Here is a 27670-nt window from a genome sequence, read left to right as displayed (position 1 = left end):
TCGACATAGAGCTGAAATAAAGCCATTTGAATGATTTCGTTATTAATTGATAATGCTGTTTTTTAAGCAGAATGACCAGATGATTCTCACTTATGGTCGTCCTCTGCTTTTCTTTGTTTTATGTGTTGACCAAAAAAATCTTTAGTTTGGACAAAGGGAGAAATGAAGTGTAAATGTTAATAAGTAGCAATAACATCTCTTTGTACGGCACTTCTCGAAACCAGTGTTACAAAGGGCTTCACAGAAACACGGAATAAAAAAAAAAAAAACAAGGTGGGAGGAAATTATAAAAAGGATTTGCATCTAAATTCAGATGGGACAGTCAAGACATCAAAATGTAAATAAGATACAGTGTGATTCCAGTATAATGAATATCTTAAAGACAACAATAACAATCTGTAAGGTAAAAGAAAAGATGGAGTTAAGCCAAAGATGTTTATATATAAAATCTATGCTAAAACGTACAAAAACGTTTCACAATCAGTCATCAGCAGCGATTTAAAAGAAGACCGTCAAAAGGCGGCAATCATGCAAACTCTCGATCGTCTTTTGTCTATAAGCGTGAGGTGTGCGCTGGTTGACCTCCTTTGCTTATGTGTGGCCTTTTTTTTTTCTGCTCCTGGATCTGTATGATGTCACAGAGAGCCGATATTTCAAATATGGTCATATGAGGAAAATGCTGTGACTCTTAGAGCTACAATGGCTTGTTTAAGACTGTGGACCAACTAAATAACCTCTCATATGAGGAAAAGTAAGCGTTTTGAAACATTTCAGTTTTTATTAATTAACCATGTCAGATATTGGAATCTTTAAAACGTTGGCATTTCTAGGTAGAAAATTGTGTTTAGTGATTAATATTCCAAATTGGATGCAGAGTCCTTTTCTCTGCATCTTAAGTGTCAACATGCGGTGTATGAAAATGTAGACTTCGCACTCCTGCATCAGCATTTACTAGTTTTTTTTTTTTGTCATGATCACTGCATTGTTGACTTGACGGAGCTTCATAAATGCTGCTGCAGGCTTAGGCCAACAGTAACTCCTGCTCTGCTGCTTCAGTCTGATGTATGACTTGCTTTAATGGAAGCTCTGTGACCACAGCATCAGCTTGTCTTGAGTTTTAAATGGAATTGTTTTATATTTGCAGAAAAATCTTAATTCAAAAGAGCCTGTCGCTGGAAGTGTTGCGAATGTCAAAGCTGAATTCTGTAATGACTGCTGTTATCTCTAAAGGGCAACGCTAAAATTTCTTCATGACCTTCTTTAAATTATGAGGAACTGAGGGCACTCTGAGTTAAAGATGACTTGGAGGATGAAGAGTGGTTGACCTGCTAGCCACTGCTCCTGTGTCACTCTTGCTGTGTCACTGATGTGTTTTAAAGCAGCTGATTCATTCTGTCTGTGCTGTCTGTGTGCTTGCAGCTGTTTTCAGATTGTCCACTTTGTTTTGCATTTACAAGAGCATTCTAAAAATAGTTGTCCCTCGCTCACCCCTCATCTTTCTTTCTCTCTCCGTCTGTCTCTCTCTCGGACAGGAAGTTGTTCTGTTCTTCATTCTAAACACTCGTTTCCTGTTTCACACGTTCTCTTTTAGATTTGGCTTCATGCTCCTCCAGGCTTCTGCCTCTTCCTCTCCATCACTCTCCTCCTCCCTTCAATAACTCCATGAGCACTATTTGACTTTTACCTCAGAGCTTTAGTTTTTAGTGGGTAACTTTTTACACAGTGGACTTTATCAGTAAAAGTGACTCAGCACAAGAACTGTTAGAAATTTAGTCCTAGGTGTTAAAATTGTGAATACTTGGCTCTTGTAAGTAAAGTCAGGTCAGTATTTGGAATAAAAAATGAATAGCTGCGCAGCAGGATACATATACCCTGCAGTTACATTCTGAAAGTCAGTAAATTCCTTTTGAAGCTGTATTATTTACTGTGAAATGTAGAGGTAGCTGTTCATTAACTTGCCTATGTTGATGATTAGCCACATTGCTAGCAAACTGCACACCTGCCTGTTAGCATTCTGGGTGTTATAGCTGTTTTGCTAAGTAGGCTAGCTAACAAATAAAGCACTTAGTGAAGACCTTAAGATTTACAACACAACTAAATTGGCACCCAGAGTTTTAATGTGTTTAGTTCTTTATTGTCTGGAAGCTTTTAAAACAGCTTTAAGAAATGTAATATTCTGCTGTGCAAGTCACGTTTTTCACCCATTCCTTCATGTAGAAATGGCTAAAAGCTGAAATGTTATAGGGTCATTTTAATATTAATAGTTACATAGCTGCAAAAAGTGAAAACAAAGTGTCACACAGAAAAGTTAAATTTGCATAGTTTTATTTTCATACTTGCTTTGGATTCTGCTCTAACGTGGAATGGAAAATGAAAGGCCCGGGTCCACCTATACACACATCCATATATTTTTAGTAGACAAAACATCAACTCCAGAGCGACTCCTGCATTCAGTCTACTTCTTAATCAAATTATTGTGTGACTTTTAAATGGCACCATAGAGTACAGAAACAATCGGTGTGTGTTCATTTTGCTTGATAATGATCTAATCAACTAAAAGAGAATTTTACAACATCCGTTTTGACTCGCTGTTTGGGTTTGACTCCTATTTGTTTAAGAAGTGTTTGAGTGTGCGCAGTCACATGTACTTTTGGATTTGTAATTGTTTCTAAGGCTATTTCACCACATTGGCAAGTTGAATTTATTTAACTGAGCTTAAAAACTTTTATAGTCACCAGTCCGATCATCTTCATCAGTTCTTACTAACTGCTTACAGCTCTCTTCTCTTGGGATGTGTCTTGCCTCCCTCTTTTTAATGCTTTCCTGCAGGATAGTTGCCTGCTCGCTCATAATGTTGATGCTTTTGTCTTCCTTACATATTCTCTGGTGAATTTTGAATTCTGCAACTTTTCACAGAGTTAAAGTCATGTGACAGCTGGTGTGGCGGCAGGATTCCCGCAGCTGTCTTTATTGCAAACCTGAAATCTGTGTTACAGTTGACCTGTACGGTATGCACAAAACACAAAACATTATTTGCCATCAGATACCAATCTGCCGTGTATTGAGGTAGAACAGTAACTATGTCATGTGCACATTGTTGTTTTTTTTCTTTTTGTATGCCATGTAATGCTAGGTGTTTATCAAAGTCAGTATTATACATTAAGAAATTCATATATTAATCTAAGATGCTTTTGATTGTTGGGTCCCAGTAACTGCAGCATTTTAACAGATTTTATTTTTTAAATTGTTTTCTTCTCAGATCTACAAACTCAATGAAAATCATTTGTGTTGTTGCACAGCTGCATATCTTCACTTGTGCTCATTTCTGTAATTGGACTAAAACTCTTAAACTTGCAAATCCATTGACTCACTTTAAAAAGGTTTTGATTGTCTTTCAGGGTGTTTATGAGCTCTGAAAAGGAAAATCCTACAAATACACATGTAATGAGGTCAAATGCTTAAATAACAGGACAGATTTACTAATACTTAATAGGAAAACCCTCTTTTGGCTTTTTTTTTTTTTTTTTTTTTTTTTTGATTCAACGAGGTGCAATGTCTGTTTTACTACTGAAAAGTAGTTGGTTGAGGGATTTGTGCTAGTTGAACTCTTCATTTATTTGCAACCGAGTGGGAAACTGTAACAGGTGGATGGCTCAAAGCTGTGATCTTTCGTCTTATATCTCTTCTAGGGTTGCCAACTCCCTGAAAAATAAATAAGGGACACATCGTGGCCAGGGCCGGGCAACCCAGTTGTCTTCACCCTTCCCAGTGTGGTAGCTCTTTTTTTTGTGTGTGAAATTATTTTTTAACCATTTGACTTGAATTTGATTTAAGCAGATGCATATTCTTTGTGATATGACCATATGGGAAACAAATGATCATTTAGCCATTTATTTTTAGCTCAAAATGACAACATTAACACAGTAAAACAGGTCTCTTTCTTAAACAGAAGCCTGTCATGCTTAACTTTTGAGAATATAAGTAAATCTTTCTTTAAAAGAACTCTGTCCTGCTTAACTTAAAATTATATAAATTAATAGAAAGCAATAGAACAAAAATATTCTTGTAACAGTGCACATACAGTGGGGCAAAAGAGTATTTAGTCAGCCACCGATTGTGCAAGTTCCCCCACTTAAAATGATGACTGAGGTCAGTAATTTGCACCAGAGGTACACTTCAACTGTGAGAGACAGAATGTGGAAAAAAAAAATCCATGAATTCACATGGTAGGATTTGTAAAGAATTTATTCGTAAATTAGGGTGGAAAATAAGTATTTGGTCACCTCAAACAAGGAAAATCTCTGGCTCTCACAGACCTGTAACGTCTTCCGTAAGAATATTTTCTGTCCCCCACTCGTTACCTGTATGAATGGCACCTGTTTGAACTCATCATCTGTATAAAAGACACCTGTCCACTAGGGGTGCAACGATACACAAAATTCACGGTTCGGTTCGGTTCGATACTTTGGTGTCACGGTTCGATATTTTTTCGATACAAAAAAAAGTTCATGCCTTTTTAATTTGTCATTTATTAAAATTATAAATATATATTTTAACTCAAAAGTACAGTTTTTAAATTTAACTCTAACCCTTGTGCGTGTTTTTTATTTTGACAGCGAATGCGCACCTGTGGACCACTTATGTGCAGCCCTGGTTATTTAGCTCGTCATATTGCAGCCACAGAAATTCTTTTGTCCATGAAACCATAAAGCTGCACTTTCTTTTTGCCTTATAGTCTGATTTGTCATAACTTCTCCGTTTTGTGGTAAGCTTTTCTTTGGCTGTCACTTCTTCACCCTGACCTGTCTTATTTGGCTCAGAAGAAATGAAATATATATCCTCCTGCTTTTACGCACTCACATAAGCTCAGTGATTCTCTGCGCGATCAACCTCTCACATGTTTAAGCTTGCTGCGGGAGATTTCACTTGTCATGTTTGCATAGTAAGCTAACGATTAATAAGACGATGTCAGAGGAATTGGTGCACAAATTTTCATCACTCACAGATCAGTGCTGTCGCTCTCTATACACAGTTCGCACAATTGCAAAGTGAAAGCAAAAAAACAAGCGCAAATTCAAATGCGATTTCAATATGTCACATATTGACAGTGGCTCACCGATGCCAATGACATAATTACCCAGCTACATTTCTGAAAGAATGCAAAAGCATTGACATATATTTTTCCTACAATAGCCCGACGGGCAGGGAAGAGATAGATTTTGGTAGCCCGACTGAAAAAAATCGCTAGCCCCAGGACGTCGGGCTAGCGATATTGCAAGCCCTGTATCTGATTGAGGAATCACTCATCTTTGGAAAAGAGAGTTTATTACAGAGAAATGGCTCTTTCCAAAATAAAAGCTATACTATCCGCTTCTTCTGGGCTATATTCTCAGCAGCATAAGGAGAATCATGTGCTAACAGCTGTCTAAATGACTCGGCTAAAGTTAGTAGCATGCTTGTTGTTTTTGTCTTTGCACTAGGATGATGTCGGCGTAAATGTGCAGTCATATTCGTTGTGTTCCCACTAGTGCTTTCAGGTTAATCTCGTTGAAATGACCTTAACGCCACAACACGGCAAATCTCCGTTAACGAGCTACCGCCGATCGCCCCGTGCATGGGGCTAGACGGCCAACACGTTAACGAGCTAACTGCGCTAACACACTAGCTCCCACCCATGTAATTGAGCATTGCATGGCACATCCAACATACTGTTTTACTTTAGTCCATGACTCGCTTACCTTCAGGGTCATACGTCACATGAAAACCAAAATAATTCCAAACGCCAGATCTGAATGAGGGTGGGGGAGGTGCCCTGCGCTCTTCCTTTTGTCTATGCTGTCTGTGTTGAGCGCTCAGTGGATCTGCGCTCGACAGTGCAGCCTAGGCGGAGTAGTCAAACGCAGATTCACTGAGCGCTCAACACAGACAGCATCGTCAGAAGGAAAGTTGATAAAATAAATTACAAATGTTGTATTGTTCGATACATATGCGTACCGAACCGAAAGCACTGTATCGAACGGTTCAATATCGATACGAATATCGTTGCACCCCTACTGTCCACAGCCTCAAACAGTCAGACTCCAAACTCCGCCATGGCCAAGACCAAAGAGCTTTCGAAGGACACCAGGAAAAGTATTGTAGACCTGCACCAGACTGGGAAGAGTGAATCTACAATAGGCAAGCTGCTTGGTGTGAAAAAATCAACTGTGGGAGCAATCATCAGAAAATGGAAGACATACAAGACCACTGATAATCTCCCTCGATCTGGGGCTCCACGCAAGATCTCATCCCGTGGGGTCAAAATGATCATGAGAACGGTGAGCAAAGATCCCAGAACCACACGGGGGGACCTGGTGAATGACCTGCAGAGAGCTGGGACCAAAGTAACAAAGGTCACCATCAGTAACACACTACAACGGCAGGGAATCAAATCCCGCAGTGCCAGACGTGTTCCGCTGCTGAAGCTGCTGAAAGTCCTGGAGTGGCCTAGCCAGTCTCCAGACCTCAACCCCATAGAAAATCTGTGGCGGGAGTTGAAAGTCCGTGTTGCTCGGCGACAGCCCCAAAACATCACTGCTCTCGAGAAGATCTGCATGGAGGAATGGGCCAAAATACCAGCTACTGTGTGTGCAAACCTGGTAAAGACCTATAGTAAACGTTTGACCTCTGTTATTGCCAACAAAGGTTGTGTTACAAAGTATTGAGTTGTATTTTTGTTATTGACCAAATACTTATTTTCCACCCTGATTTACGAATAAATTCTTTACAAATCCTACCATGTGGATTCATGGATTTTTTTTTCACATTCTGTCTCTCACAGTTGAAGTGTACCTCTGGTGCAAATTACTGACCTCTGTCATCATTTTAGGTGGGGGAACTTGCACAATCGGTGGCTGACTAAATACTTTTTTGCCCCACTGTATACCATATTCAAATGTCTGTCAAAATGCAGCTGTTAATTTGATTGTGTTAGTGTGTCAGACTTTAATAAATACAAGCAGCCTCACACTGCTTGCAGGAAAAAACAGACGGATGCACCCATTTACACATCCTAGCGCAGTAACTTACCTTGATTAACAGACAAACGACTTGGGCTCCCATGGCAAATAACGTCTGGTGTTCTTCTACACTTTGTATGCGTTGGCTATTAAGTGCAGAGGAGCTGCTCTGGGTAAATTCTGTGCTCTGATGGAATCTCAGTCCTCACCATTTCCTGCAATCCCTGTCCCTGCAATTTCCCTTATAGAAAATCATATTGATTCTTTTTCAGTGTCCTCTCATTTCTCTTCATACTGTGTCATTTTTGTTAGGAAGTAACTCAATCCCTCAGTCCCTCATCATTTTTGAAAGAGAGTCAGTAGATCACCCAAAGAACTTTTTACACCTCTGGGTACATTTTTGCAGATGAATCATCACATTAGTTTGCCCTGTGTCAGCAGAACTGACACTACACTTCTTTGGTGAACCCTGACAGTAGATTTTTGCATGGGCCCTAAATATCATGATAACAGCTTTAACTTCTCATTTTTTCTTTCTTAACCAAAGTTAATACCCTGAAAACTCAGTTTCAACCAATTAAGCTAACTGTGAATATTATATTTTCTCTCTTGGAGTAAAAAAAAAAAAAAGTGCACTATTGCACTGCGTCAGCACTGCATCTCTGCTGCTTAGGTGTGTGTGTGTGTGTGTGTGTGTGTGTGTGTGTGTGTGTGTGTGTGTGTGTCAGCTCAGCTGGTCTCAGTGTGGATAACTTGTTCATCAATAATAAAGGCCACTTCTCTTCTTCTCATCTAACTACAAAGCAGCTTCCCTCTACTTTCCTCCTCCAGAACTGGTCTTTACTGCACAAATAGTAATTATCAGGAAGCACATTAAAGTAAAGATGCAAAGTCACTTGTTTTTGCATAAGAGTTTTAACATTTCAGTCACAAAGACCAAATATAACCAGTAAAGGTAAGAATTGTTGTTAAACTACACCGTTGTTTGCTACGTGCTAGGAGTTTACAACAAATTTTGTGATGTAATGATGCCATTTAGTTTTATAGATGTAGATGTTTGCTGAGACTTGTCCCTTGTTTCCTATTGACACTAAATCAGGATTAGTATCTGTGTACACGTTCTTTATACTGTCCAAAAGTGATAGTTGTACTAGTGATTCAGATCCTTTATCTACTAACATCATTCATCTTTTCTTTATATAGTTGCTTTGTTTTCAACGATTCGTATTCATGTTTTAAGTGCATATTAAATGACTTATTAAATATAAAAGTGTTCTTCTGTGTTTGCAGGTGTATGTTGTCTTTTGCTGATGTTGCTGAAAAGTCGTCAGTCTTCTTTGACTGACCGCATCAAACCAACCAGAGAAATGGAGAGTGGAGCTCTGGCAATGGAAGTCAGTGCTGGTCTAGGTGCGTCACCTTTCTTTAGATTCAGAATGAATATACTGTAATAATGGGGAAAGCAGCTGAAATACTGGACTATCAATTAAACGCTTGAAATAACAAGCAATAATAATGAATCATTTCAAATTGGTTAGAAGAGGTGAATAATTTTTTTTTTTTTATCTTACCTCCAAAATAAATAAACATTTGAACTAATTAGTTAAGGGGATCACTTAGTAGTTGAACAAAATGCTAAAATAAATGGATAAAAAGTGTGCTGAAAATCTAGACATATTTACAAATATGTCATCTGATAACACACACTGATTTTGAAAGCAGATTTTCAGATTACTGGACACATTTGCAAGTCTTACTTTGCATTCAGAGACTCCGTTACACTCTTACAAATGTGGTACTGCTGACAATTTGAAATATAGTTATAGAACCGTTCACGCACATTTGTGAGTAATTCTGGTTTAACAACCTTTTAATAGCCATCATGTTGACAGACGGTATGCTTGATTGATCCGTAGATTCCACATCAAGGCGTCAGGCCTGGGCCAAAACCAGAGAATCCGTCTGGCAAGATTCGAACTCAGAACACCTCTTTGGTCCCCAGGAGCCCCAGCCGAGCCAGAGTAATGGGAACACACAGGGACCCACAGCACAGGGTTAGTTGAACTTAACTATTTAGCCTCTTTTGCTAAATACTTTACCTAAAATACCCGTGTATCCAAGGTTTTACATTTACTGACTTAATGATATGCTTTTATTTGTTTATGAACCTTTGAAATAGAAAAGGTTATAGAAAAAGCCTCTGTTCTAAAACATGGTGTGACTGAGAGTTACAGATTAAACCCAAATTCTTATTCGAGATGACACAAAATGTGACTGAGCCGGAAAAAAGCAGGAATAACGTCTGCAGAGGTCAGGATAGAAAGCCAAAGACTTTTCCCAAAGACTTCTATCCATAGATTTCTGTTGGATTCAAGGTCTTTTTGCAGCTTTTAACTGGATACATTTAAACACGTTACTGTCCTACAGTCTAAAGGAGACGTGGAGATCACTTTAATTTGTCAGAAGATCAAAGTGAAATGAATTCTCATTCAGTAAGTATTGTCGGGTGTGTGTTGTGTTTCACAGGTTTTGGTTTGTAGCCCTAATAAGTGTAACCATCAAATCACTTTACAGGCATATAAAAAAGCCTGATTGCCTTCTTATTGCAAAAAAAAACAAACACAGCAAAACATATTATTTAGAGTGTAAAGCACCAAAGTTTTGGGCCACAGGGATTACTTTTTATGCACTTTTGCCCACATTTAAAATAATGTGACATTTAATCATTATACATGTAAAATGTAAAGTTAGGGAAACCATAAAATGAATCATTATTTGTGGTCAGAGCATTGTGAAGAAAAGTTGGATGTGGACCACTTACATCTAAAACAGTGGAAACACAAACTGCAGACCAAATTACTGTAATGTTGACATATCCTGATGTCTGGCACCACTATAATAGTTTTATAGCATGTTGTAATCACTGCACAGTACAGCACGCGCTGTTTTATTGCTTTAACATACTCGTTTCTTTCTACTAGGACAAGTTCCTAACAACAAGATCGCCAGCTGGCTGAATGACTGCAGGTACAGTATTCATTCACCACCTGATTAAATATCCTGTTTTCAGTAAATGTCTCACGTGCTAAAGCAGTGCACACATGCTAGATGATTCAGTCCAATAATTTAATGATGCCAGTTTAAAATGAATGTTTTTAAGCAAGAAGTTTAAAAAAAATAGGTTTGCTTTGTATCATATCCCACAGGTCCTTTATTATGTTATTCACATTTTTGTTCATAATGACCAAAATGTGCTCTTCTCCGTTTTTGTTGTAGTGAGTTCTTTTTAGAAAAACACTTTGAGTCCCTTGGACATACACTATAGAATAGAATAGAATAGAAAAGCCCCTTATTGTCATTGCACATTTACAAAGAAATTTAATTCCTTCAACTGTGCAGGAATAAAATATAAATGGCAAGAGAGCAGGAATAAATAACAAATAAGAGAAATGGATGCAATCAAAAGGAATATATACAAAACAAGAGAAAAGGCAAACATTGGAGAACAGAGTGCTTTGCAGTTTTTGGTCATTTTGGCTCATGCTGTGGTCAGCTAACCGAACTGTGTGCTGTAACTTCCTGAAGCTGAAAGGCTTAGAAAAACAGCATTTTCTTTCTTATTTTTAGGGAAAATAAACAAGAGTTTGTGGATATTTTTTTCCAAGCTTTGTTTGACTAAAATTGCACTTGTATTTTTTTTTTTTATTGTTAATGATTTATTAAAATTATGGCATTATGAGCTTTTTCTTCTGCTTCTGAAGTGGGGCATTGCAGGAAAAATTATTGGAAATGTTTCCATTATATATAAACTGGATTGTGTTTTATTGCCGTTATCATTGTTAATTTTTCCTACAAACAACTTCACCTGTACAGACACTTCGACTGGTTAAAAGTAACTGTGCATCTGTGCTAATCTAGTTTTGAGGGGCATGCTATGAAGAAAGTTCAACATTAGCTGGGCTTTCTTTGCGTTAGCTGGCTTGACAAAACCTAAAACCTCAGTTGGCGATTACGAGTAAGATGGTGGTTATCAACTTTCTTTGTTAACCCAGGCTATCTGCTTAAGTGTGTTTGCACACTTACTTGAAAGGGGGATTGATTCTGCGTATCTGAGCGCTGAAACTTTAAACTGCAGGCACATTAAAGGTTATTCAGAATTAAAGGATGTTTAAACAGTAACAGAAACGTGGAAATCACTTTTGGTTTGTTGCCCAATGAAAGTGAGATTAATTTACTGACTGAATAGATATTTTTCTGTATGTTCTTATCACAATCTGTATAAGATACCTGGCAGCTGATTAGCACCAAACATAACAATCTGAATGCAAGAAAATTCCAGTGACGATGCAGTTTGTGCTGCTCTAAATATACAGCTGGGCTACATTTGACCACATATAAAATGTTTTCCTTCCGCACAGCATTTGTATTGCACTTAAAGGATATTGTAACTAAAACAATCCCCAAACAGATTGTGTGCTCACCAAGTTCCCATGGCGATTTAGCCAGGTAAAAAGACCCACATATGGGACGCTGAAGGCTCGGACATGACATGCTGTTAACTTTTGCAAGTTCTGGATAGTTCACAAAGCTTTTTCATGCCTGTACTTACAGTAAAAATACATGAATTATGAATTTGAATGCAAGTCAAAATATGACTGATAATTACTGAATTTAATTAGGCCATGCATTACAGTAAAATTAAGTTAATGAGTGCCGAGGGTTGTTTGATTATGGGATTATTTAAATGGGAATGGGAATCACCCTAGTTTTTGTCACTATATTAAAGAACACAAATATGTCTTAATATTATTTTAGAATCAAAGATTGGGAAATGGGCATTTGAGCACTTTAATAAAGTGCATCTAAGATGCTTGAGATAAAAGCTTTGCTGAAATAATTAACTACAATCAAAAAGATAAGACAATCAGTGTGAGGGTACAGAAAGATTAACATAGTCATTAATGTAAATATGAACAGCTGGAGCTATGGTCTTTTAGAGCCTGTCTCATGAGTTAAACGCTTGCTAACTGGTTTTGTCGCTTGGTGGGTTATTGATATGGTTTCCTGATGTCTAGAGGTGTGTGTTTAAAGGTGTTTTTATCAGCTGCTGACGTAGCGCCGAAGCGCAGCCAACGCCTAGACATAGAACACACAGAACCACAGGGAACAAACACAGACAAAGACAGCAGACCCACGCCCAGAGATAGGGTGCACAGAGCGGCTGAAGTGGAGTAAGGAGAGAAAGATGCAGGAAGAAGCTGACAGAAGACGGAAAGAAAAGCAGAAAAAGAAAGAGCAAACAGAGGAGGGGTTCCTCCTGCTGAGTCAACATTGTTATCACACAAGCACAGTTTTAACCGCTGTCACTCAGAAACGTCTACAGCATGACACGGCACCATGGCAAGCAGGTTACTATAGCTACAGTCGCAGGGTAGGGACTTGGGGCCAACATGGCTGATTTTGGCAAGTGGGAGGAATAGTAAACACTGCGACTGCGCACTATTACACAACTGTCCGTGTGTGTGTTTTATTTGGTGCCAGGAACTTGTGCCATTGATAAAAGCTGCAGGTTGTGTAACAGCACAGTCTCTCCAGCATCCTGCTGCAGACAGCAGCTCAGACCCGCTACCTCAGTACTACTGTCAACTAGCCTAATCTGTCAGCCAGTTAGCCTGGAGCAACTAGTCTTGTCAGTACAACCGCGAAAGCTTCTAAAACCAGAATTTAACCTAGAATAATTGGTATAGGATGTGATTGACCAGAATAAGTATCTTGACCTGACTTAGACTGGAAATATTGGCCTTTATTTGACTGCCAGTTAGTCTGGGTTACCCAGACTACTGACTACTACTGACTTGAGAGATCTTAAAGTTGGCACTCAGCCTCAGACAAGCAGCCAGTTCGCTCGCTCAAGTTAGGAAATATCTTGCTATACAAAGGCATACAGCATTATTATCAGTTATCTAGGATATTTGTGAGATGGGTATTTAACCTTGGATTTGTCTTGAATTTACTACGATGTAGTCTAAGGGTAGGTGGCTTCAGCCACACAGTACAAATCTGCACACAGACTACCAATAGAGAGAGAGCATGTGGATCGATACATCATGCTACTTTCTTATTTCCTTTTTAGTGCATGTTAATCGCAGCACACCTAACTGGTGGCTGATGTTGGATTTTGTGTGCGTGTTCAGTTTATTTCACTCATCATCTCTCTGTTTTCCAGAACTCCCCTTGGAGCCTCTCTAGATGACCAGAGTGCTTCTCCAAGCAGAGGTAATCCATATTTTTGTTGTTTATGTGCAGCACAGTGAGAACGTCAAACTTGTGATGGCGACAGCTCCTCTACTCTCTAGATTTTATTGCATCAGAATATATTTGCCGCGTCATTACAACTATCAAATCTGAATTTGTTTTCGTTTAGCACTGTTGTCACTGACGGCATTTCACGCCGTGTGTGTGTGTGTGTGTGTGTGTGTGTGTGTGTGTGTGAACAGGGCCTCTGAAGAACGGCTGCAGCTTTGAAGATGACCTTTCACTGGGGGCTGAAGGTCAGTTCGCAAGATTTACAATTTCTTCTCATTGTTAACGGTTTCCCTCCATTTTCTGCTAATTGTGTAATTGAATCCTGATTTAAATGGCATATTAAAAATAGAAACACTGACATTTTGGTAACGTGTTCTCCGCCCGAGTTTGAAAGCTGATAATAGCAGAGCTGCCCCCAACGCAAAACCTTAATGGTCCATAAGTTAAGAAAACTAATCAAGACTGATGTCAAACTTCTGTTGCCAGGAATATATTTATTTTGTATAATTCTAATGCAAACAGAATCCTAATGGTCATAGTTACTGTTCAATAATATGAAGTCCTACATTGGCTAGCCTGCCAAGGGTCCAGGAAAAAATCCTTCTGGTTTCCTGGAGTGTTTAAATAAAGTTGTTGTGTTTTTGTTTTTGTTGTTTTTTTTCCTGTTATCTCCCTGTAGTTCTTGACTCTGACCTGATGGAAACTGGATTCTGTTCTAACCACATCTGTGGTTCATTTTTGACTTCTGTGGAAAAAAAAAAACATTACAAAAGCTTTTATAAAATGTTATGTGAAGTTATCATTGGTCACTTCAGGAAAAATCGATATATGCTTCCAGATTCCCTGGCTTGGATTACTGCTGATTAGGAAATTGCGTAATCCTGAGTTGAATTACTCATATTACCACTAAGGGTTGCTCTGGTCTGATCTGGTTTACTATTATTTGGACAGGCAAAAGCACCTCAAATCTATGATACCAAAGCCTAAAAACAAAGCTTCTGAATTGTAGTACTTTGCTGAATGACATAGTTGTCTTTAGAGGCTTTATGAACTGGATTTAGTTCTCAGTTTTCTGTGACTCCATACACAGAGGCAGCGGACACCAGGTTATTTAGATTTGGATGAGTTGTAGTCAGGAACAGATTTGTTGCATCTCGCTCCTAAATCACTACTGAGCTGAGAAGTGAATAGTTGATATTTTGAACACCCTCTAGTTATCCCAACACTTTCAGTTAGTTCAATGGAATCAATTTTTGGGTCATGCAGTCATCATGTAATGTGTTGCATTGTGTAGTGTACAAGCCACAAATACATAGACACGGTCTATGTCCATTGAGAGTTTTATCTAGTGTGTGTGGGAGGTTTGGTTTTTTTCCCATTACGGATCTGTCAGTGGAAAGTCTGTGTAAGGAAACTAAATGGAGGTAAAGTGTAGTGTCATCAACATAGTATGAGTTATTTTGTGCTTGGTCATGAGAGAAATTTGGATACAAACTTTAGTAGTCCAAAACCAACTTTTAGAAGGATAAACAATGACCTATAACGATCTGCAAACTATTACAAAGCGCATTGTAGAGAACTGAAAAAAAAAACTTTCTGAAAAAACTAAGTGCACCATTATGCTTCTATAGGAAATAAGAGGTAAGTAGGAGCCAGGTGCTGCTACTCAGATACATTCGATTAGTTGATCATCAGCAAATGTGAGCACCTCTGTAAAAGCAGAAGTTATTCAGAGGTTGTGTTAGCAGAGTGTTGCAACCTATTGGCATGTTAAATCTTAATTGACATCATGACTGTGAAATTTCTAAGAAGGAACAAGTTGGCTTGGCCTCTTCTCTTTAAAAAGAACACGGCAGCACAGTTTAGGTTTGGAAAGCTGCATCTTAACAAACTACAAGACTTCTGGAACAATGTCCTTTGGACAGATGAGACCAAAGTGGAAATGTATGGCTATAATGTTAAATGTAAACCAAACACAACATATCATACTAACTGTCAAGCATGGTGGTGGAAATGTGATGATTTGGACTTTCAACCAAAGAATCTGGGCATGTTGCAGTCATTGAGTCAACTGTACTCCTTTGTATACCAAAGGATTAAAGAGTCAAATGTGAGACGGCTAAAGCGTGAAAAGCTAAAGCACAGCAGGAAATCTAGTCTTGCAGTGGCCCAGTCAAAATCAAATGAAATGCCAACAAACATCAATTAATCGAAGCAATGCAGTGAAGAAGAGTCAGCCAAAAAAATTTCCACAGCAATTTATTTAATCATTGAGTGTAATTTGGTGTTTTTACAGGACTGTATAGTCCTGGGAAAACGTTGATTTTCACAGGACTGCATATCCCATAGAGCTTCCTAAGGAGTCCCATAGAAGAGAAAGGCAGTTGACTTTTTGACATTTCTTTTTTATTTAATAATAATGAATATAGATAAAACTATTTATTTTGACCCACGTGTCTTTTGATCATGTGTTTTAAATGAAGGATGAAGGTCTGACAAAACGGTGCTTAAATCAACAGAGTATCTTGTGATACCTCATCATCTTCATTCCAGTCTTGTTTCTTCTTGAAGGAAAAGTCAACAGTGGCAGAGGTGTGGGAACACGCTGCACGCACGACTGAGTGTGCGTGTTCATCATATTTGTGATCTTGTAAGGACGGCAGAGTGTATATGTTACCAACTGAACAATAGCCTGTAATGACTTTCTGTTGAAATGTCATGTATGGTGTGTGTGTGTGTCGGAGATCAGTTGGGGGAATCTGGCGCTGAATAGGTGTTAATTGGTTAATTCTACAAGTTTTTACCTTGTATCAGCAGAAAGCGCACAACAAATACACAAAAAAGACAACAACCGAGTCTGCATGTTGATATACTGTATCCGGCCAGATGGAAGCTACTTGAACATCTTAGACAAGTGGTGGCTAGGATCAACCAGAACTGACTGGGTCTTCTTCAGAGTCCTAACTTTGTACAGATGAGGAAGGTCATAAAGGCGCGCATGTCCTACTTTCCTACATATTAGACTGTCTCTCCATATTAGACAGTACTTTGCAGCCTGCTTTTGCTGTTGAGGTTCAGTGGCCCGTGCTAGCTAATAAATGAGAATGTAAGAACAGATTCAATAAAACCTTCTCATAAACGTGCTGCTAACATGGAAACCTCAAAGCTTGTGATAAAAGTACACTTGTGCTGGTAAGCTTTTCTACACATGGCTTCCACCTGAAACTCAAAGGTCAGCTTGTTATCACTTATAGTGCTGCACAAACTCAGTAGCCTCATCTTTTTTCCATTGAAGGCAGGTAATCGTAAAATTCTCTGTAAAATCCACAACCATCAATTTAGTTTTCTGAGCACTGATGTCCAAATAGGACAATTTGTACCACTCAGTGAAATCTGGTTGTTTTATTTATTGAGGAAAATGACCTAATATAGCGTATCAAGGGTGGGGGTTGAACTTCAGGCTATTCGACAACCCTTCTGTCAGCTTAGGATTAGGACCTGGTCATTTTGAAATGTGATATTTATTCTTTTTGGACCCTTGATGACTTTTGTTTTTACATTGTTATTAAGCTGCTTGACCCATCCTGTCTTGAGATTCTAGTCATGGACCAAGCTCGAAAAGTTTCTTTAGCAATTACTGGAGTAAGTCAGAATTTGTTGTTCAAAGATCACAAACTGTTCTGGCCCAGATGTGCCAAAATGGACCGAAACGATGATGCTACCACCTCCATGGCTTGATCCCTGCTTTGTGCAGCGCTCCCAAGTGTGATCGATAAAAGGTGCTGGTATGAGTGTGTTAATGGGTGAAAATATGCATGCTCAGTCACAGTAAAAAAAGCACTATATAAATAACAGTTCATGTATCCTTTACATTCTCCATAATGCTTCTCAGTTAAACCAAAACAGTCTATTCATTCTTCTCACTCATCAAAGCATTGTTTTTGCAGCCTTCTGGCTTTCTAATGTGATCTTTAGTCAAAGGCATCAAGCAGCAATGTTTTTGTAGAGCAGCAGCCTAGTTTTCTCAGGCCAGCCATGCCTGGCATTTTTTCATTACGCTCCTGATGCTGGACTCTGAAAACCCTCAGAAGTTGCCCTGTGTTGCACAGGAAGAGAGTTTTATCAGTCAACCACTCCTGTGGAGGCTAATGACACTTTCTTTTGTTTGCACACAGCCTTTCTGACTTTGGATTGGTCGAGTCTGAACTCTTTGAAGATAATTTTTGTGACACATTCCAACCTGATAAGCTCCTCCCACCGATTGGCTCATGTCTTTAAAAGTAAAATCTCAGTTGTTTGTGCAGCTATTCACTTTCACAAATGTGAAACTTTCAAAATGTTACGCTAGCATGAGTTTGAAGGATTTGGTTGATTAAATTACCAAATTCATAAAACATTTGGGAAATGGGAAATGCATATTTGACTAAAAATACCTGCATCAAATATTTCATGTCTAAGGATATTTAGTTTAGCGTCACTAAACATTTCCTGAGCATCAAGGACTCAGCCTGCCTGTGTTCACCATTTGATTTTGTATAAGCTGTCTGTGTTTATACAGAGGTGACATTAGGATTCTTTAGTCTGAGTGTCTCTGTCTGCTTCATGTTATATCCTGACAGTATGTGCCTTAATTATGTTGAGAGTGATATTTGACAGGAGTAGCTGATGTCCTCTGTGGAGGATTTTCCAGATGTCAGGTATGGACAGATCCTAATTGGCTCTTATGCTGTTTAACATTAGGAGGACAGGATAGGAAGGGATTAAAGTGCTAAGGGGTGAATGGGATAGAAGTGAATTAGTGAATTAAATAGTTCGGGGTGAATGGTGTGGAACTGAATCGGTGAATTAGCGTGTGGATGTCACTGTTGTCACGTTTGGCTGCTTTAATCCAGCGGTCTGTTAGAGAAGAAAAACATTGTTGATTCCAAGAAGTTCATCTGAAATGAGCTGGAATAGAAAGACGCTCTCACACAGACGCCGACATGTCTCAGCAAGTTCTTGTTAAATGGAAAAAAAAAAAGCAGTCAGACCTGCAGCAAGTGATGACGTTTTTTTTAAAGTTGCTTGACAAAATGAAAGTTTACCTACATCAGCGCTCAGTACAAGCAAACCGTGGTAAACGGCACATTAATTAAACTTCAACGTTTTTAGGACAGCTGGTTTGATTCCGACCAAGTTGGGCAAAAGCAAGTGTTACGAAATAAAAACTTGGCAGATATTCTCTGCTGTAGCTAGGTATAGATTAAGGCTAGTGTTAGTTTCTTAAGACATGGTCACAGATTTTTATTTTTTGTCCTTCTCGGTGATTTTAAAAAGACCTTGAGGAAGACCTTAGCCTTTACATTTTCTGGGAGATTTACAGCAAATGGTTGACAGAATTGTAAAGGAGAGGCTAATGGCGAGCAAGTTCAACCAACTGAACTAGTATCCTGTACTGAAGTTCCACTCACTGTTCCTATCCTTTTTAATCTATAATTAATAGTTGCTTGATTATTTAGTTTCAAGCATTCAGCTGTGCATCTCATTAAAAAAATGTCATCTTGAACCTTCTTAATAACTGTTGTACGTTGTTGTAACGGCCTATTGGAAAAGGTCTTAGAAAAACTTGTTCTCCTATCTAAAAGTTTTTTTTATTTTTGTCTGTAGTGGTTGCTGTAGTCAGGATGTACAGTGCCTGCTTTCTTTCTATTCAGGTTTGTGTGTCACATTAAAGAGTAAACTCTTCTTGCAGTGCCTAAAATTTAAAGTTGTCGTCTTTCTGTCTGAGGGACAGAGAGAGGGAATCTTCTGTTACAATAGGAAACCATTTTTTACGTGATGCCCCCAATTTATATGGCAACCCCCAAGTGTAATTTTACTTCCCCTGAAGTCTGTGGAAACAGTTTGTTCACTGAAGAACCTCTTTGACCGTCCAAATGTTGTCATATTCAAAGACATATTTCAGCTAAACTCGGGCAAAAGTGAAATCAGCTTAGTTACTAACCTTTTAAAAGGTTCCTCTTCTACTCACGACGAACACAAAAATCTTTTTCTTTAATGTCTTCTTCAAATTAGCGGTCTCTGTGAATGATAGCTTTTATCAGCTTAGGAATTTTAGCTTAATTAAAACCAGTTTTATCTCACAATGACTCATCCAGTATTTGTTTTATCACCTCTTGACTAGACTACTCGACAGCTCCCTGTACTTAGTTGTCTCATTACACCCCTTCTTGACTAGTATTTGTCCAAGATGCAGCTGCTACAAAGAAAAGACAAGACATCACTCCTGTATTGGCTTAGTAAAATTCCAGATCATATTACATCAGTCATGTATTTCTTTGGTAACCAGTGCAGCTGTTTGTTCTTTGCAGAGCAGCTCTAAAGAGGCTTCTAATGCCATAATCCGCCTCAAGGTGACTTGCATCATCCTCCCATTAACTCCTCGTAGTCGCCTACTCTCGCCTTTAAAACCAAAATATTTCCCACTTGCTGCTGCCAGACTCCAGGAAAAAAAAAAAAAATCAGCCACCCACATTAAGTACCGCCCTGTTGTTGACAATACTTCATCCTTTTGAAAGATCCACATATATTCCCCTGGTTTGCTGTTTGGTTTAAGTGCACTCATGTCATGCTTTTTTTGTTTTGTTTTGTTTCTTAAATGTTCTGATGGTGCGTTTTAATGTGCTGTTGTTTGGTTGTTGCCATTTTTAATGCAGTGTTTTCATTTTATTTATGACTTTCACATCCTGACTCCTTTTTTTCTTTTTTTTTCTCTTCATTTTTAAGGCTAGTTTTGTCCAACCTCTAGTCCCCTGGGATTGTGGTCAAGTCAAAACTTGTTTATATAGCTGATTTATTGGGACTTTATGGTTTCCTTTTTGTCCTGTTCTGTGTTTTTCGTTATGTTGATTTGGTCAGGGGGAAAGTTTCTGATAGATTATTGATTAAAGGCACAGAGCAGTGACACAGTAATGCTGCTCAGCATTCTGTATTTGGATGTATACTTAATATTTTCATGTTCTTCTTTTGCAGCCAACTATCCTCAAACCAAAGCCTGGTGAGTTCATTTGTTTTACTCTCTACATTCAGTAAATAAAGTGGCAGCTGGTTGGTGCATTAAGCCTGAAGCTTTTCTAGACATTACCTGACGTAGATGGACTCTGTACTAAAGAGTTGGCACGAGAAAGGCCATTTAATGTCTCATCCAGCTCTGTCAGAGTCCATGAAATGCATAATTTCACCCATGTGAGGAAAAGAGTAAGTAATTGAATGCTTACTATGAATTCACAGTAAGCAGCAGTGGTCCTGTGCCCTGCCTCCTGCATGCTTGACTCATGCAGCTTGCATAAACCAGTTTATTTCAAGTGTTGAGAACACATGTGAAACATGTAAAGCAGCAGATGTGGTGAATCATTTGATTTGATTTGATTCTCCTGATGTTTTCCAGAGTTCATGTTTAAAAACAGCTTTAGATTCTCCCTTCTCTCACATGCACGTGCGTGATTTAATGCCTCTCTGTATGTTAATGCTTCATATGCAGTTTTGATCTTGCGGCGGATCAGAAAAGGAGCCAATATAAAGAGAAAGGAAAGAGTCTGAACTCCACAGGATCTGGGAAAAGCAGCACCGTGTCCAGGTCAGTTCATTTGCTCACTTCTCACTCAGATTTGTGCAGGGATCTGCAGAAAGTAACTCTCAGAGATGCTGATATTAAATCTCAAACCAGAGAACTCTTTAGTTTACCTTGCAAGGGAGTTGAAGATTTTAATCAGTAGAGTATCTGCATTGCAAGGTTTTAAGTTGTGCTGTTAGTTAAACGTAAGTCTGACCAATAAGCACCTAGCCAGTGCGACTGCAGTTATGCATTTATTTTAGCCAGATGCTTCATCCAATCACATGCCAATGAATTTATTTATTTATTACCACCTAAGTGCAGTAATAAATAAATTAAATGTAAATAAATCTTGTAATATTCTAAGTACATAGGCAGCTGCACTGCTGTAACTATATGGTAGCATGTCCTCTTTTGCACGCTCGGCATCCTGTGAATTGATGACCTGATTAGTTGAAGTTTGCCCATGGTAGATGGTGATAAACGGATGGTTCATCCAATCGTCTGCCAAGTAATGAAGTGACAGCATTTCTCAAACTAGTTTCTCAGAAGAAGTGTCCCGATGGTGAACTTTAAGAAACAGTCTGGTACTTCAGGTTTTTCATTTGTAGCCAAACAAAATTACTGTCCATAAAGGTCAAAGTCAGGGTGTATTTCTAAGAGGAAGTGTTATCTATTCAAGAGGAGTGCAAGAGTTTTTGTCCAAAAACCATCTTATTTTAAATTCCTTGGATGTCGAGCAGTAGTTAGGAGATTCCCTAGATCGAAACTCCAGACATCCAGAGGCCCCCAGAACACAAGAGACCAAGGAAGACCAACAGAGGGGCAGCCGCACCACTGTCCCAGAAAGAGCTGAGGAGAGTCCCAGATGAGGGCTCACTCAGCAGCCGTGGAGCAGAAGCCAGGGGGAGTTGCAGTGACGCGCCCGTGAGCTCCGCCGGCAGCCAGCCGTGCCTGAGTGACCGAGCCCCAGGCCGAGGGCACCCCACCCCCAAAGTGGCCCGAGCGAGCCCCAGGCTCCAGGCCCCGATAAGTGGCCGCCAAGGAGTGAGCCGGTGTGTACCTGGACGCCCATCCCCAGACACAAAGAACCACCAACGCACCGATGTCTGAGGGAGTCCGCCACTGGCAGGGGAAGTGGTGGTGGGGGGAGATAGGCCTCCAAACCTTGGAGGGCCTGAGATGTCCCCAGAGAGGTGGCGTCTGATACCCAACCTGACATATAGACACAGACATACAGGCACACACAGATACAAACATCCATTCCCACCCTCATGCTCTCATATGCAATTACTCAACACGCAACCAACGTGGAGACAGACATAAAGAGACGCTGTACACACAATCACACTCCCCAAGCGTACTCTAAGCCCTGGGTCTAGGTACCCTTGCCCCTGGAGGGGGAACTGCACCCAGACCCAGGTGGTGTTACCCTTTTCCCTGGGGTGGGGAGAAGCAGACTGCCCCGGCTCGGCAGCAGCAGGGAGGCCCCACATTCCAGACCCCAATCGGACGGCCAACTCCTCCTCCCAGACCCATCAGGGTAATTCTGATTGGGCACTAGCCATGAGCAGACACTTAAATTTAATTCTTTTTAAAAGTTGTGAGCCAAAGTAAAGAATCAGGAACCTCTAGTGTTGAAATAAATGTAGGTTAATTGTTTTTGGTTGGAGTAATAATGGCTTGCAGTGTCACTGCTCTATCAGAAATATCTACTGTCCACATCCTTTACCTATAAACACATGTGGTGGGTAAATTATCAGGATGGTTGTGGTGAGTGGACAGGATAAGGCGATGAGGTCGGAGCAGCAGGCGTGTCTGGCGGCTGACGTTATTAGCTGGTGTTAAATGTGGTAAATGATGTATAGTGGCTTCTCACGATTTCACAAGTACATAAAAATAGAAACTGTATTATGAAGATGAGTAGCATCATCACCTTACAGTGCAGACGATTATCTCGCTGAGTTATCAGCGGGTAGAAAAAGAAACCACAGCAGCCTCATCTAAATGCAGGTATCACTGTGTTAGAATCACCCAAATACAATATAAAATACACTATTTTGCATAACTACTTTACACTGTCTGCTCTACGCAAATAGCAACTTGTTGTGTTGGCAAAACCTGAGGTGAAAATGTGGGATGGATTAGTCTTCTGCTGCTAGTCAGGATTCAGGTCTCAGTAAAATGGTTGAAGAGCAGGACTCTGCTTGCTGGCTGTGTGTTTTTGCAGTCGTCACTCTGCAGTTAGAGAGAAAGTTCAGACTAATTCTGAACTTTCTCTCTAACGTGTGTCTCTCCGCAGTGTGTCAGAACTGCTGGACCTATACGAGGAGGATCCTGAGGAAATCCTGTTAAACCTTGGCTTTGGTCGAGAAGAACCCGACCTGTCCTCAAAGATTCCCTCCAGGTTCTTCAACAGCAGCTCCTCGGCGCGAGGCATCGACATCAAGGTACAGACAGAGCAAAAGAAATGGATTTGTTTTTGTTTTGATTTTTTTTTTTAAGTTCATCGTTGTAGTTTGTTTAGCACTTTTATAATGCACACTTGTGAATGATCAGAAGGTCGCTGGCCGTACATTGCAAACACTTTCACAGAACCAGGAGCACAGAGGATACGTCCAAGTCACTTCAGTGATCCTTGACTTTGCATTTAATGGCACAAGCAGATCCAACTTTCAACTTACTCAGTGAAATGTTTCACAGTCTACTTGATGGTCTGGTGCAAATTCTTCTGACACTCACTCATGCAGGACGATTTTTAATAACTTTAACGTGAATTAAATTTATTTTGCTCCAAATTTAAATGTTTTTTTAATACTCTCGTGACCAGATACTTCCAAAAACAATGAAATCTTCTTTATTTGCATGATTACTTTATATTTGCGGTTTATTAGAAAACGTTAAGCATTCACATTTTTCAGGGTTTTTTTTTTTTTTTTAAAAGTCATACACTAGCCATATTCAGGGACGTAAAGTTTTTTGACACATAGTATTGTGCAAATGTTTTGAGCCACCCTTCGTTTCTTTACATTTTGCCAGGAAAATGGGAAATCGGTGCAGTGTTTTATTGAAATTGGAAATCATCATGCATCGCTCTCTCTGCTGGAGTTTTTTTATTTCTTAAAGACGTGACTTTCAGCTACAGTTCATCTGCTGTACATAGTTTTTAGCTCTGCCACTTCTTCTTGCCCCGTTATCTCTTTTTTTTAAGATGACCATTTTGAGATATTCCAAGTTTTTGTCTAATATCTCCTTGAATCACCTTCTTGGTGCAAAAATACAATTTAATCCCTCTCAAACTGTTATCGTTGGCTTTTTTTAAAAAAAAGATTCCTATTCATATTTTTTTATATCTTTGGTATGTTTTATCTTTTTATTTTATCATTAATACCTCTGTAGGCATGAGCATAATACTATTTCTGGCTTTTAGCAGTAGGCCAGTTTTTATTGGAGCTCTCCAAATAGCAGTAAGCTTTTTCTTATTGGGGTTTCTAAAAACCAGAACAAGATGTTCAGCCATGATACTAGTGTGCAAAACTTGATCTACAGTGTTACCATGTGCGTGCTAATGAGGAACGCTGAACCAAGGAACCAAGGATCTTCACACTGTGCAGAATTGTGGCTTGTATAGATGTTGAGTGTAAAATAATTTTTTTTTAAAACCCGTTGGCATTCCCTCGCTGAAAGTCTTACATTCCCAAGGAATCATTATTGGATTTCCTGTGGTCCACAAAGTTGTGTGTTGGCAAATGTGAGACCTCACAATGCTCGGTCCTTCTTTTCAAGCATAATCTAAGGCAGTATGTGGTCAATGAGAGCGGCAAAGTAGTGGCTACAGACTTGCTTACTGCTAAAACTTCAGCTGCGTTTGAGGTTTAAGTTATGCACGTAACTAAGCTCTACTCTATTTCACTTGTGTTGCTTCGATACAGTGACGGAGATGCTTACTAAGGAGTAGCTTAAATTAAATTTACCGCACACTTGCAACAAATCAAAGCAATTTGTCTTCCCCAAATTACAAGATAATGTATCACAGCCATAGACTTTACAACCAAAGCACAGCCATAGCTAAGCAGAGTTATGGCCTGTCTTGATCAGCCCTGGTGGTGCTCGGGGAGAGGGCTGGTGAACCAGCTCCTCTAGTTACTTTTCCAGGTGTATTGGTACAGACCTGCGCCCACAGCTCGAGGTGCAGTGACTCATACTGTTGTTACAGTGAAGCTCTGCCTTTCTCTATTGATCAGACAGAATGCAAACATAAAGGGAAAAAAATTCCCACAGTGACTCTTAGTTACCTCTATATTAAGTAAACATTATCAGCAGGGGAAAACCTGCTGCCGTATTACCATCAGTCACAGATAATGTTTGTAATGGCATTATTTCCTGTGTTACATATACAGGTCTACCTGGCAGCTCAGCTGCAGCGGATGGAGGTGGAGAACCCCAACTACGCCCTGACAAGTATGTACCTCCATGCTTTTAACGCTGCTGCATCTCTTCTGGTGTTTGGGTTTACTTTCTACAGCCTCAGTGCTGCAGGTGGAGGGTTAACCATGATAGTGATGAGAAGCTCAGAGGTTCACGTCCTGAAACTGTAGGCAGAGGAAGTGAAGCTCGGTGACTGTGTGTGTCCTGTTCCCAGTATTATTGTGGTGTTTTGTGGGGTCCTTCAGCTTTTTTAGCTGTTCTGCCAACTGCCTGGACAACACTGCCAGCAAAGACAAAGGTCTGTTTGTCCCAAACTCACACACACTCGCACGCACGCACACGTGCACACAGACCTGCTCCGCTAACATCCTGGCCTCTTTTTGTTTTCAAATGCGTTTTTGCATGAAGGTACTGGCTCACTACCGAACAGACACACGCACACACACAGGATCTGGCAAAGCATTTCTTTTTTTTCTTTTTTTTACTGCACTTACACTGTTAAACTGTCAAGAAGAAGACAGTCAGCTGCGTGTGTGTGTGTGTGTGTGTGTGTGTGTGTGTGTGTGTGTGTGTGTCTGAAGATGAATCACTTCAGAGGTGAAATTAGTTCAGCTCTAGAATACTTTAACTGAGTCTTTGGTCACTTTTCTACTTTTTAGTTGCTCCAGTTTATTGATGATAAAGTCTCACTTCTTCTTGTTTGCTGTTCTTTGTTGCTGTTGTGCTCGTTGAAGGCAACAGATTTATATTTTCATACGGCCGATCGAGCTCTGCCTTGTTTTCTTTTTTGGTCTTGTCTTTTTAGTTTTAGTTTTGTTTTAGTTTTTTTTTACCTGCAAGTAAGTTGTTGTCACGATCACTTCACACAACCAGCCATACACTTGTCAACGGCTAACATAAGATGCGGATTTGTGGTGTCAACTATGATAAATGAACAACTGTCTCAACTGCATAAAAGCCAAATATAAACCCAGGTCCAAAACTGTTTGGATGCTGTGTAAATGTAAATATAAACAGAATGCACTGATTTGCATTTCCAAAGCCCCTATTTTAGTACATAGAAAATATATAAGATGTTTAAACTGACACATTTCAGTATTTAATTAAAAATATTGGCTTAGTTTGAATTTGATGGCAGCGATACGTCTCAAAAGTTGGGAGAAGGCAACGAAAGGCTGGAAAAGTAACTGGGACTGTAAGAGCATCTTAGAGAGGTAGTTTCTCAGAAGCAAAGCTGTGCAGAGGTTCACCAGTCTGCAAAAAAAAACTGCATCTACAAACTGTGCTGCAATTTCAGAATAATTGTCCCAAAAGTCAAATTGCAGAGACTCATCTACAGAGCATGATATCACCTACACATTTGGATAAATTGGAGAAATCCCTGTGTGTAAGGGACAAAGCTGAAAACCAGTGTTAGGATCACTGACCTTAACTCTTTGGTGAAAAGGTCTGTATTGCAGGCAGGGCAGTTTAGCATTAACATTTGGAACATCACTAAATTAAAAAATATGACAAAGAAGACCCAGGACTGTTAAGCAGCTAGATGGCAGACAAAAATGGGACAACACTCTTTCTCTGAAAGTCCAGCAGCTGTTCTCTTCAGTTTGTAGTTTGTAGACTGCTGTTAAAAGAAGAAGAGATGTTACACAGTGGTAAACATGGCCTGCTTTTATTTATTTATTTATTTATTTTTAATTTGTTGCTGCCACAAAATCCAAACTGAGCCAAAATTTTTCCTCTTAAAATGGTGCATCTCATTTTAAATATTTGAATGTTTTTATGTTCTTCTGTGAGTAAAATCTGGTTTGCAAATCATTGCATTCTGGGTTTGTTTTTTTTTTTTTTAAACATTTTATACAGCGCCCTAACTTCTTTGGAATTTAGATTACTGGTTTAAATTGATCCCGACTCATCAGTATGCCAATGCAGGCTTTGGCATTTTGCAGAATAATGCCACACTTTGAATTGAGTCCATGTCGGCGCCTGATGACTCATCATGTGATCTCAGTCTGACTCTGTGATGTTGATCAGGGCTCTGTGAGAGCCATGCCATCTGTTGCAGGACTCAATGTTCTTCTTGTCATTCAAGGTTGGTGTGTGTGTGTGTGTGTGTGTGTGTGTGTGTGTGTGTGTGTGTGTGTGTGTGTGTGTGTTGCAGAATTAACTAAATTTAACAAAAGTTAATCTCAACAGCTGTTGGATTTTTCTACATAGAGCGTTGTGGTGTGAAAGGTTAATATTGTGAGTGTGAGCTGCAGACAGTAGCCAATGAAGTAATCTCTATCACCAACAAATAGAAATCCTGACATTTAGTTTACCAAAGGTCCCAGGCCTGGATGTTTATTTT

At 39.5% G+C, this 27670-nt stretch overlaps 1 protein-coding gene across 5 annotated transcripts in view; it reads left to right on the top strand.

Annotated features, from left to right (window-relative positions):
* Window positions 1-27670, top strand: part of itprid2 (ITPR interacting domain containing 2) — a 53452-nt gene that overhangs the window by 2368 nt on the left and 23414 nt on the right. For all 5 annotated transcript variants that reach the window (XM_012923771.5, XM_024805344.2, XM_024805343.2 and 2 more), the window contains exons 2-10: window positions 8289-8408; window positions 8915-9052; window positions 9980-10025; window positions 13225-13274; window positions 13496-13549; window positions 20316-20340; window positions 20824-20919; window positions 23198-23345; window positions 25296-25356. In XM_012923771.5, the coding sequence (XP_012779225.2) occupies window positions 8309-8408; window positions 8915-9052; window positions 9980-10025; window positions 13225-13274; window positions 13496-13549; window positions 20316-20340; window positions 20824-20919; window positions 23198-23345; window positions 25296-25356 (718 nt within the window). In that variant the 5' untranslated portion in view covers window positions 8289-8308. The remainder of the gene's footprint in view (window positions 1-8288; window positions 8409-8914; window positions 9053-9979; window positions 10026-13224; window positions 13275-13495; window positions 13550-20315; window positions 20341-20823; window positions 20920-23197; window positions 23346-25295; window positions 25357-27670) is intronic.

Source organism: Maylandia zebra, linkage group LG16 (assembly GCF_041146795.1).
Source record: "Maylandia zebra isolate NMK-2024a linkage group LG16, Mzebra_GT3a, whole genome shotgun sequence".
NCBI lineage: Eukaryota > Metazoa > Chordata > Actinopteri > Cichliformes > Cichlidae > Maylandia > Maylandia zebra.
The sequence above is the reverse complement of the archived record's forward strand: the minus strand, read 5'-3'. Positions and strand labels throughout refer to the sequence as shown.